General features: G+C 39.8%; 1 protein-coding gene across 5 annotated transcripts; it reads right to left on the reverse strand.

Moving 5' to 3' along the window:
* Positions 1–7: 7 nt before the first annotated feature.
* On the reverse strand, positions 8–12,325 carry BECN1 (beclin 1). Of its 5 annotated transcripts, none has more exons than XM_081969770.1 (12): positions 12,177–12,325; positions 10,643–10,773; positions 10,245–10,312; positions 9,964–10,022; positions 6,195–6,285; positions 5,850–5,986; positions 4,535–4,729; positions 3,799–3,945; positions 2,946–3,095; positions 2,754–2,814; positions 1,265–1,407; positions 8–798 (listed from the first exon to the last, which is right to left on the reverse strand). In XM_081969770.1, the coding sequence occupies exons 2-12, from the start codon at positions 10,767–10,769 to the stop codon at positions 630–632; spliced, it is 1,347 nt and encodes a 448-aa protein (XP_081825896.1). In that variant the 5' UTR covers positions 10,770–10,773; positions 12,177–12,325; the 3' UTR covers positions 8–629. The 5 variants fall into 5 exon arrangements, with proteins under 5 accessions (XP_081825896.1, XP_081825895.1, XP_081825899.1 ...); XM_081969769.1 differs by having other exon boundaries at positions 12,205–12,288; XM_081969773.1 differs by lacking the exon at positions 12,177–12,325 and adding an exon at positions 11,634–12,030.
* Between the last annotated feature and the right edge of the window lie 29 nt (positions 12,326–12,354).

The raw sequence follows: 12,354 nt of genomic DNA on the forward strand, positions 1-12,354 counted from the left end.
CATCCTCATAATTTCAATAGTTTAATGGATATCACACAGTTTTTGTTATCTTAATCTTTTAAGAGGGAAGATTTAAAGAAAGGTATCTTGGCCGTGATTAGGGCATCAAAACCATTTACAGCAGTCTTGCATAACCGTTACAACACAAAGAATTATAGCAGTTTAAGACAAATTGTAGATGTATGGATTATGACAATAAATATTACATGTAAAAGCAGAAGCTTTAGTATAAACAAGTAAATGTATCTGACAAAAAATACATTAATGTGTTCCTCTCTCTAGAACTGATAAACTGTTCTGAAAAAAAAATCAGTGTATTTATTTTGTACTTCTAGTTTAGTGCAATAATGAAGCTACAATAATCTAACTAAGCAGAGCCTCTACCACAAATATTCTCTCCTTTTCCTGTCCTATCGGAGAAAATACATGATTCTTTTCCTAAGCTCAGTTGTATACTTTATCTACATGTTATGTAAACTATGCTATGAAGCTTTTTGCTTCATTCCATTTTATAATGTAATATCAAGCTTGAGGATTTTTCTTCTTCTAAATTAATGTATGGCTGTCACAGTCCCAAGTCCTACTTTTGGTATATTACGTCATGCTGAATTCTTTTTCCTTCATAATTGTCATTTATTATAGAATTGTGAAGAAACCCAAGCTAGACCCCATTTCAGATTTGTCAGCATGAATTTGAGCGCTTTTGTCCACTGTTCCTCTGAGTTAAACTGGGTTTTAATGGAATAGGAACCACCATTTCCACCTGTATCTTCAATCTTGCCCTTTTCCACGTCCATTCTGTATTGGAAAAACAGATTCTATTAGGCACTGAAAATGCTGGCATTTGGTTTTAAATTAGCACTACATTTTTTTTAACAAAGCCCACTCCTCTTTTGTAATGCCCTGATTTATCAATCTTTAGACATAAGCTTTATGTTAAAGCTCTTGCTGAGAGAGAATTTCAGTTTTCTTTATTTGACATATTTTCAACAACCAAATGACAAAGCAGAGTCAACTAAAAAATATCAAGACCACTAAATGTGATAGCTTATTATTAGTACTTTGAAGAACCACAATAATCTAGCTGTTGTTATATTGCATTAAAATAGAAAAGCAAAACTTCTGGTACACATGATACCTAGAAATTAATAGAATTTAATTCAATTATATAATAGTTTAGCAAGAGATACTTAATTTAGATTAACCAGACAGAATTAAAGTTTGTAAGAAAAGAAAATCTACTTTCTGCACCATTGACATTTACCTGTAAGGTAAACAGAAACGGGTCTCGCCCTTTTCTACTTCCTCTTTGAATTGTTGTACACAATCCAGAAATGCCACCATTGCATGGTCAAATTTATTGTCCCAGAAAAACCGTAAGCCTCCTGAACAGTAAAGAGGCAGCTCCTTGAAGACATAAATGTAAATATTAGAAATACAGGGACTTGTCCTACGGTTCTACATTATTATTAATGAAGCTGCTTAGCCTGTTTACTCAATAAAGAGCATTCATTGCAAGTTAGGTAGCATGAATCATCTTTGTTGTTTATTACTGCTCCTCTAAACTACCGTAAGTCAAGGCTACAGGAAACAAGAAAATAAAATCTGTTTTACTCCAATGGAGAATTATTCCTGTTTCTCTTAAACCCCAGCTTCTTTTTCAATTAGTATCTAGGGCATTTTAAAATACAAATACCATATTTTTGGACTATAAGATGCATTGGACTATATAAGACGCATGTAGCTTTTGGGGAAGAAAACAAGGAAAAAAATCTGCCTTGTAGCAATTTGCCTCCTTGCAGCAAACAGCAAACATGGTCAGCTTAGCACAGCCTGATTTAGCATGAACAGGTGATTGGATCTGCCTCCTGGAATACTGCCTATCAGCTGTTCCAGGCTACAGTGATCACCACTGCCCATTGCCACCATCACCACCCATTGCCGCTGCCACCTATCGCTGCATCTATTTTTGGCCTCCGTGTGTCCCATTTTCTGCCTGTTCTAGGCAGCGGGGATAGGTGCAGCAAATTGCTGGGAGGCAGAGGTTGAGGGGTGGCGGCCGGTGGGTGGGGGGCTTTGGCAACATTCGTTGTATAAGATGCACAGACATTTCCACAAACTTTTTTTGGGGGGAGGGGGAATGCATCTTATACACTGAAAAATATGGTAAATAGCAGATCCTATGGGATCCATGGTAAAACAAGTGTAGAGAGATACTACCAAAAAGCACTTATTCATCCTGATGTTCCACACATTCAATACCATATTTAAGAAGACTATATAAAATATCAAATTAAACAGTACAATTGTAAGAAGATAATATTCAAACACGTCCCTAAATACTTATGAAGTACAGTGTTCACATATTTAAGTTGTATGTTTATTATATTTGTTTACATACACTGTATAATCACAATGCTGTAATGATATTTCCAAAATATAAATTCAATTATCTTCATCCAAATATTTTATCATGCATGAAAAGTTCATTAAACTAAAAATGCTATCAGCTAAATCAATTCTGTATTTTATTAAGCCCATTTCCCATCAATAAATACTCAGAAACCAAAATATTTCAACATGTTTAAAGTGGAATAGCCAAACTATGTTTAAAAACTTTGGACAACCTGGATATATATTGTTCTGAACTGACTAATCTCTTCTAAGTACAAACAGATACAGTACTCTAGAAATCCAAAATGCAGGTGTATGAAAGGGATTTTTGGAAACTAAAATGTGAGGAAGTCTCTTACCTTAGATTTGTCAGTAAGAGACTCTAAATAAGAGTGATTTCCATATGGAATAAGACGGTATCTGCAAGAAACAGCCACAAGAATAATTTGATTGAAAAGTGTTGAATAGGTTTCTATACCAATAAACGTCAATTAATTTTGCCATTCTTATAGCTGACAAAGGGAGGGATGGCTTGTTGTCTCCGTATCTACCTTTGGAAGATCAGGCCCATCTTGTTGGCAAGGGCATGGAGAAGCAGAACAGTCTGCCCCCAGGCTGCATTGATCTCATTCCATTCCACAGGGACACTTGGGAGGCGGCCTAGACGAAAGTTGTTTATTGTGCCAAACTGCCCGCTATGCCTATGCAGGAAGAAATCTAATCAGCTAAGCTTTTGTGGAAAACAGAAAAATCTTACCCACAGTACAAACAAGACTTTTTTAAGCATGTTATGGACCTTATCCAAAATTAAAATGATTTTCCAAACATAAACATCAAGATCCACAGCTTTTATGAAAATCTGTAGTTAGCACAGGAAGTCGGTCTGGTATTGCCCAGATTATTTAAAATCCATCTCTATTAGCATCAGTCAGTTTGGCAATGCAATATGAAACTTTAAAACAAGGGTAGAAGGATCTTGGACAGGACCCTGTGTGAAATATTACTAATTAGTTATCATTAAAAAATACTACAGATAGTACCCTCCAAAAGGGGAATAAATATTGATTAAAGAGCTTATTTATTCATGGTGAAAGACCCAAGACTCTCAAAGAAGGGTTGCTTCTTAAAAAGTGGAAAGTAAGAATCCAACCATGAGTGGACACTGTAAAGTATAAACTGAAAACAGAATTCAGTTAGACTTCTGCAGCAAACTTAAACTGAAACTATTATACTTGCTCTAATGCTGTCCAGTGTTCTGAAATTTTCAACTTTGCAGAGCCCAAATGATCAAATATGCTATTGTATATATGTTGCAACTTAAATGCATTTTCCTCCATCCAGATTCAACTACTGGTACTCCATTACATTTCTCCCATCCCAGTCTATCCAAATCTCTTTTCTTACCAGATATGGAAAGTAGCATTGAATACATTGGTTTTCTTTAACTTGTCCAGCTGCATTTGGGCATAACGCATTTGATTATCAACACTTTTCAGTTCATCATCCAGTTCTAGTTGCTGCCGCTTGAATTCACTGTATTCTTTTTGATACCTCCAGGAAACATCAAGAGAATAAGGTTAATTCTTTGGAGGACCTCCCTGAAACCTTTTAAGGATTCAGCATGTAGAATAATGGCCGATCCAAAAGAACAAATTTTAAGAGGGAGAATTTTAAGAGGCTTCAAAAATGTTCAGATGAATTAGAAATTAATTTCATGAGAATTAATTTGAGTAAAAAAAGATAGTTCCTATCTAGTGCAAGACAGATGGCATAAAGATAGCACAGTGAACTTTTACTTTTCTCTGGACTTTCCTATCAAGTATTCAGGATAGCTAGAGTAAGTGAGCCACAGATAGGATATTAAAGCAAATGTGAAAAATACAAGAACCAATAAAAAGTCTGTCAGGGATTAGGAGAAATGAAGTGTAGCAGAGATGTGGTAAGTAATAGCTGGGAAAGCAGTATAAAAAAGAGGGAAGATGTTTAGTATAGGCATAAAAATGGAATTTTTAGTATAGGCAGGAAAAAAATGGAAAAATAGTCACCAATAAACATGAAAACTTGGATATGAACTCCAACAACATATTTAGCCAAAAAATTACAAAGTTGGGAATACCGTTAGTAGCAAGATTTCACTCACTCAGCTTCCTCCTGATCCAGCCTCTCAGCCTCAGTTTTGACCTTGTCAAAATCTTCAGTCAGGGCCTTGCGCTTTTGCTCTACTTCCTCCAATTCTTCAATTAACCTCTCTTCCTCAAGAGCAAATTCTTTCAGTTCCAACTGTAATTTCTCCTTGTCATCTTCAGTCATTTGCTCCAAGATTTCAAGGCATTTCCTAAAAAAAAACAAAAAACCAGTGATTTTATGGGGTGGCAATGAACCATACAGAACCCTTTAACTTTGCTTTCTTTCACAATTATGCACCTGGAAACCCAGCCAGTAATATCTGAGTATCAAATCTGTGTAGATATACAGGTAGTCCTTGACTTACAATAGTTCAATTAGTTACCGTAAGAAGTTACAATAGCATTGAAAAAAGTGACTTATGATCATTTTTCACACTTATGACTGTTGCAGCATCCCAAGGTCATGTAATTTACATTCAGGTGCTTGACAGCTGATTCATATTTATGATGGTTGCAGTGTCCCGAAGTCATGTAATCATCTTTTGTAACTTTCTAAGAAGCAAAGTGTCGGGCCTGCAGTTATATTCCTTTTTAGGATCTTTGTTTGGCCTGCCACTCTCTCTATTATTTCATTATGCTGTTTCATTAGTGTAGTTATTGGGAGGGGGAATAGAAAGGAGTAGAATTGTGGAATGTGTTGTTGTCATTCCTTTCTAGAAGCCAAGGTCATCTTTTGTCTCCGCACCTCTACACCTGACCGGAACCAGTTGGGTGGAGATGCCATCATAGCCGAAGAAGATTGGACCATGTGATGGATTTATGGGTGTGGGGAGAAGATCATGAACTTTCAACTGGGTGGAATCCCAGGAAGTTTTTAGATTTGGGATTCCACAGATGTGCCAACATGTCTGTATTATTAAATTGGAATTTTAAAGATAGCTCTGCCTTGGACACTGATTTAATTCTGTGTGATATTTGGAACGCTGACACAAAGTGAATGGGAAAGCCAGATTCATTTAACAACCACGTTACCAATTTATCAATTGCAGTGATTCACTTAACAAATGTGGCAAGAAAAGTCGTAAGATGGGGCAAAATTCATTTAACAAATTTCTCATTTAGCAACATAAATTATGGTCACAAGTTGAGGATTACCTATAATTTGTTCTATTTTAAAATAGAAGCTGAATTGCCACAGCTTGAGTATATACTTGTCTGAGAACATATGCTACCTTTTTCAGTAAAAAATATTTTAGTGAACAAAGGTAAAACTCTCTGTCTTTATTCTGTCAAGAAGATATTGTAGCCCTTCTGAAATTTATTACTCACTTGTAGTTCTGGCATTCATTCTCTGTAATATTAAGCTGTGTGTCTAACTGGTCCAGAAGTGTATCAGTGCATTCTTCACATAGAGGATGATCCACATCCGTTTGGCCAGACATGATGTCAAACAGATCTCCAGTGACCTGTAAGGAAGGAAAAGCTCATTTTAGAAAAGGAAATAGAAAATAGTTCTACAATTTGTTAAATGAGACAGAAAGCTTTTGTCAAGCAAAACTACTATTCATTAGAGCTTTGTTTTGTTAACAAAAGGTTAAAAATTATTGTATTTTATTCTTCCAAGCACTCTTTTCTAAACATTGATAGTACATTCAAGACTAGGGATAAACTTGCCTTGAGTCTTCTGCTGAGATTTTCCATGGTTCCTCCATCAGAGGCCTCTCCAATCAGAGTGAAACTGTTGGCACTTTCTGTTGACATCATCCTGAAAAATGCAGCATGATATTGCTATAAGCTGTGTTCTCATAGATCAGTGATGGTTAACCTTTTTGGCACTGAGTGCTGAAATTGGAGTGCACATGCACAAGCTGGAACTCAGAAGAGAGCAGCTGTCTGGTGCGCATGCACGTGACGGAGCCTGGAGGAGCAGCTGGTGACGGTGGGCATGCCCAGAGAGGGCTGATGTTAATTTTTTTTTTAACATGAAAAATTCTGATGTTAAACCATAGTAGTTTACATTTTGTTCCACAAACAATTTCCAGTTCCTAAATAGTAAATAGATTCTGCTCTTTATACCCATGATGGCAAACCTATGGGACGTGTGCTGTAGGTGGCACAAGGAGCCATTTGCTAAGGCACACGAGGTGCTGTCCTATCAGCTGGCTAGCGCGCATGTGTGTGCTTCCAACTGACTTCGGCCTTCTTTTGAGGCCGTTTTTCTCCTTCAGGCAGCTTCCCTTCCCTCCGGAGGGCGAAAAACAGCCCTATGGCCAAACTGGAAGTCTTCCGGTTTGGCCATAGGTCTGTTTTTCATCCTCCGGAGCCTTCAGAAGGCTTCCCTGGAGGCTCCGGAGGGCAAAAACTGGCCCTACGAGCAAACCGGAAGTCACTATTCCCGAACTTCTGTGTTCCTCCTAGGTCAATTTTTTGCCCTCCGGAGCCTTAAGGGAAGCTCCTTAGGCCCCCTGAGGGCATGGGAGGGGGGAGGGACGCTGTTTTCACCCTCCCCAGGCTCCTAGAAAGTCTCTATCCTGGGGTTGGTCCTCTATCCTGGTCCTATTAGACCTCTCGGCGGCTTTTGATACCATCGACCATGGTATCCTATTGCGCCGGTTGGAGGGGATGGGAGTCGGAGGCACCGTTCTGCGGTGGTTCGGCTCCTACCTCTCCGACCAGAAGCAATGTGTGTTGACAGGGGGGCAGAGGTCGTCCCTGAGGCCACTCACTTGTGGGGTGCCACAGGGGTCGGTCCTCTCGCCTCTCCTGTTCAACGCATATGTGAAGCCGCTGGGCGAGATCATCCGTGGTTTTGGGGTTGAGTACCATCTTTACGCTGATGATACTCAGCTGTATATTTCAACCCCAAACCACCCCAACGAGGCTGTCGAAGTGATGTCCCGGTGTTTGGAAGCCGTCGGGGTCTGGATGGGGGACAACAGACTCAAACTCAACCCCTCCAAGACTGAGTGGCTGTGGGTACCGGCGCCTCGGTTCAGCCAGCTGACCCCATCGCTGGCCATAGGTGGCGAACAGCTGTCCCCTGTGGAGCGGGCGCGCAATTTGGGCGTCCTCCTCGATGCCCGGCTGTCAATGGAGGACCATGTGGCAGCCGTGGCAAGGGGGGCGTTCCACCAGGTTCGCCTGGTGCGCCAATTGCGCCCCCTACTGGACCGGAGTGCCCTGCGCACGGTCACTCATGCGCTGGTGACGTCTCGCCTGGACTACTGCAATGCTCTCTACATGGGGCTTCCCTTGGGATGCATCCGGAGACTGCAGCTAGTTCAGAACGCAGCCGCGCGGGTTATTATGGGAAGTACTCGTTACTCCCACGTAACACCTCTCCTGCGCGAGCTGCACTGGCTACCTGTGGCCTTCCGGGTGCGTTTCAAGGTACTGATTACCATCTTTAAAGCGCTCCATGGCATAGGACCTAGGTATCTGCAGGATCGCATCCTACCACACACGTCCCTGCGACCTATCCGCTCACACAGAGAGGGGCTCCTCCTGGTGCCGTCTGCTAGGCAATGCCAGCGGGCGACACCTAGGAGTAGATCCTTCTCTGTGATGGGCCCAACCCTCTGGAATGACCTCCCCCCAGACATTCGAACTACCACCGACCTCCGTTCCTTCCGGCAAAAGTTAAAGACTCACCTATTTCAATCAGCTGGCCTGGCACTTTCTTAGTTTTACCTCCCGGGGATTTATTCATTTTAATTGGGTTTGGGGTTTTAATAAGCTTTTAATGTACTATATTTATTATTCTATATACAGTCTTACAACCTCCTTCACCTACGTATTTAATTATTTAACTGTTTTATGTATGTATTTTATAACACATTTTAATGACTGTACACCGCCCCGAGTCCCTTTCGGGAGAGGGGGCGGTCTATAAATATGAATAATAAATAAATAAATAAATGGGGAGGGCGAAAAAACTGTGCCAAAAGCAAGCAGGGGAGTCGCGCGCATAGCATTATGGGTGGCACACCAATGCATGACCCCCCTGCCCTCCCCCCACTTTTGGCACAGGAGCCAAAAAAGATTTGCCATTACTGCTATATACTATAGTTGAAAACAGAATCTATAATTTGCAGGCTTAAGCTACAAAGAAAAAGATGTCTGAATTGTTAGAGATAAACAATAGAATTAAAAAATAACAAAGTTTTGTTTTGGGTCCATTGTATCCAAGAATCACTGGGATTCAATTTAAATGCCTCTCAGAAAACTATTCCTTTTCATTAGAATATATATTAGCTAGTTTATACAAGTTATCAAGAACCATGGCCACATAAAAAATCTTTTGTAGAATGGTTGCTCTGATCTGGAAAAAAATGTCAGGGATGAATGTATTAGTCCTACGGCAGAAATAATAGAGGGTTATTTCGGTCTCATTACTGTGGAGGGCAAACATAACCAGCTTTTTAAATTTTTGCAACCAAACAAACTAGCCTCCCTGACACTACTGTCCTAATGTTGGACCAACTCCCCTAATTCCTAGACTCCTTCTGAAAATTGTTGTTCTATAATAGAGAATCCAGTTCAAAATGGATATGTAGTCCTTGACATGACAACAATTGGAACCAGAATTATCTATCGCTAAGCAATAGTCAGGCATAGGAAATCAAGTACTAAATGTGTAAATGTTCAAATGATTTTTTAAATTGCTGTTCACAAAAGGGCATAATCTTGCCAGAGTAAAGCACACCACTCTCCATATCTATCTGATAAATACTGTGAAGAAATTAGGGAGGGTCTCTTCTGCATCACTTCCTGCATAACGACAACTCAAGGCTGATATTTCACTTTACTCCTCCCTCCCATAGTTCAGCACCAGATTCCATTACATCAATTGATATTAAGTGACTTAGTGATTTTACAATTTTTCAACCTTTTTTGTCATAGTCATTAAGCAAATCCAGTTTTCCCCATTGACTGCTAGCTGGAAGCCCTCAAGGAAAGTCGCAAATAGTAATCACATGATCCTGAGATGCTGCACCCATGATAAATACATGATGGTTGCCAGGCAATCACATTTTGATCACATGACCATAGGGATGCTGCATTGGTCATGAGTGCAAGAACCACTTGTATGTGGTGCTGTCATAACCTTGAATTGAACCTTAACAAGTGGTCATAGGACTATTTGTGTTTCCTTTCAAAGGAAGGATGAAAGAACTAAAATATATTTTGTTTTCACTTCCTATAGGTAGGGAGAATTCTTGCTTCTTTTATTATCTTTTGCTCTAGCTCTATCTTTTCCTCTATTTTTTGCTTTTATTAGCAGCTGAGTGTATCAGTGTGTGCATGTGCACATCCTCCACCCGAATTAAAATGCAACAACCTCAGAAAGACCTCAGTATCAGAATTTGATCAAAATTTCCAGCCTGTGAAAGAATGGCATTTACTACAAATGTATTACAGCAGTGAACATAATAATTAGTACCTGGCTGGGGGAATGAATCTTCTGGACACTCCATCTTGGCGATTTTCAATAAATACTTCCTAAAAAGAAATTTAGCATTAGCATCTCGTGATTCCTTACCAAAGAGAGATAAATGTTTGAGTCCATAAGCAGCTTTTAACAACCTGCCACTTTACAATGTACACATATTATAAGGAAAATTTGCAGACTAAATGCCAAAAAAATAGCAATTCCTAATAATGACTAGTGTTTAACTTCTGATGATGCATTGCTTTTAATTTAGAATCATATGCTAACTTTACCTCAGTCAAAGGGGTCTCTTCCTCCTGTGCATCACTCAGTTTTGTTGGAACAGTGGTAAGCAGAGGAGCTACACAAAAGATAAACAATTACCACAGAAAAAAATAAAAAAATATTTGCATATAATGCTAAACTCAGCAGAAAGATTACTATATCTTGTTAATAATATTTTCCCTTTGAGGTTTTGCTTCCCAATTCCAAGGAGACATTCTGAAACAGTTCAGATTTGAGAACTGCCTCAGATTAAGCTCTGCTGAATCCTTCATAACAACACTGTGTTATTGACTGTTTCCAACAATCTTACATTCTACTTTCATTGAATTTTCTCAGCAATTGACAAGTATATGCATTCACAATATGGAATTTATGATTGCATTGGTTTTAGGCACATTTTTTTTACCTGTCAATTCCTGGATGGTAACTTTGTCAAGAACGTTGAAAGATGTGTCCAATTTAAGGGGCTGGCTACAACGCTGGCAAACAAAGCTGACCTGCATGGTACAAGCAGGTGACTTATATGCATCCATATCTCTGAAAGTAGAAAGATAGTCAATACAATGTTTCTAACATTTTGTAGGTAGGTATACATTTATATTTTATATTTGCTATCCAGTTTGTGTTTTCTATCTATGTAGTTCTATTGTAAAAATTCATGAGTGGTTACTACTATACTAGGTATCTTTTCTCAGCAGCATGAATGGTATGTTTCTGCCATTATCATTACAGTGATCATCAACCTCCTCCTCCGGCATTATCATGGAGAACATTTATCTATATATCTATGCATAGACCTTAACTCTATGCCTGTGGGACAACACCAATTTGATGACACATATTGAATCAATCCAATTAATGACATATGGTTTAATCATCACTATTTCCAGTGTAACTCCCAAGAAAATCAGCTAGGTTCTGATACTAAGTATCTTTGGGTAAACAGGAACTTCCAAACTGGGGTCTACTCACAAAAATTAGTCAGGTACTAGTATCGGTTCAATCCTTAACATGATTTTGGTAGTACAACTCCATCTTATGGAACAATACACATACTTATCTTTGAGGTATTTTGAATGCATAATCTGTTCTACTGCAGTTTACTGATATTTACTACCTATAAAGAACACAGCTTTCGTTTCCTTCTTCTGGTCCAGTTTAGACTGAAGCTTGTAGACAAATTATGGATGGGAATACAAAAGGGTAAATTCGTTGGAATCCACCTTGATTCCATCCAAGTCTCTCTGTCCTTCTTACCTACCTCACGCCCAATAACGAACTAATGTGCTTGTTAAGTGGCCATAACCAGGTTCCCTGACGATGGGAGGGATACCCAATCGATACGTATTTAAAGTTTCCCCAGGAGCGAACGAAATCGATCGGTTAAAAATAATCACCGCTAGGCCACCTTTCCCTCCCAACAACAACACGGTGGACTTTAAAAGTGCTTTCCCTCCCAAGCAACCCCGCCGCCTCTCAAAACGGCTTCGCAGAAAGTTTTCTCTTCCGGAGAAATCGCACTCTGTGCCCACGCCCGTAGGAGGCGCAGAAACGGGGCCGCCTTCTAGCTCTCCGTGGCATCAGAGAGGGAGCCTGTGTGCTGGACTGGAAAAGCTATTTGCAGAGATGCAAAGTCGGTGATGTCCTTCTTGCACGAATGGAAACCGCACATGATACGCGTTACTGTCACGACCACCCCCATATTCACAGCAGCAGAGAGGAAGCCCCACGAAGTGGCTTCACCACAATGTTGGGGCTGCGGGTATCTGGTTGGCTCTTTGCTGCCATCTACTGACCATAGTAACGCAGCTAGATTCAAAACGCAAAAATGCTTCAGTTTAAAGGCAATACAATAATCAAAAAGAGAACCATGGAAGGTAAGCCATCTCTTAGGGGCAAAAGATACTAAAGAACAAAAGGGCTACAGAAGGAAATAATACCTAGGATTTTTACACAGCGGAAGATAACCTGTAAGTTGCCGGGAAAAAGTCACTTCGAACGCGAGCCATCCTCAACTTCCTACTTCTACGCTGATTGGCTCCACGTCAATCACTTCACTTATTACTGCCGAGCTCCACCCGTATCAACCGGAAGTTGTTTCTTCAGCGCATGTGCACA

The sequence above is a fragment of the Natrix helvetica genome, assembly GCF_964273705.1.
Source record: "Natrix helvetica genome assembly, chromosome: Z".
NCBI classification, from domain to species: Eukaryota; Metazoa; Chordata; class Lepidosauria; order Squamata; family Natricidae; genus Natrix; species Natrix helvetica.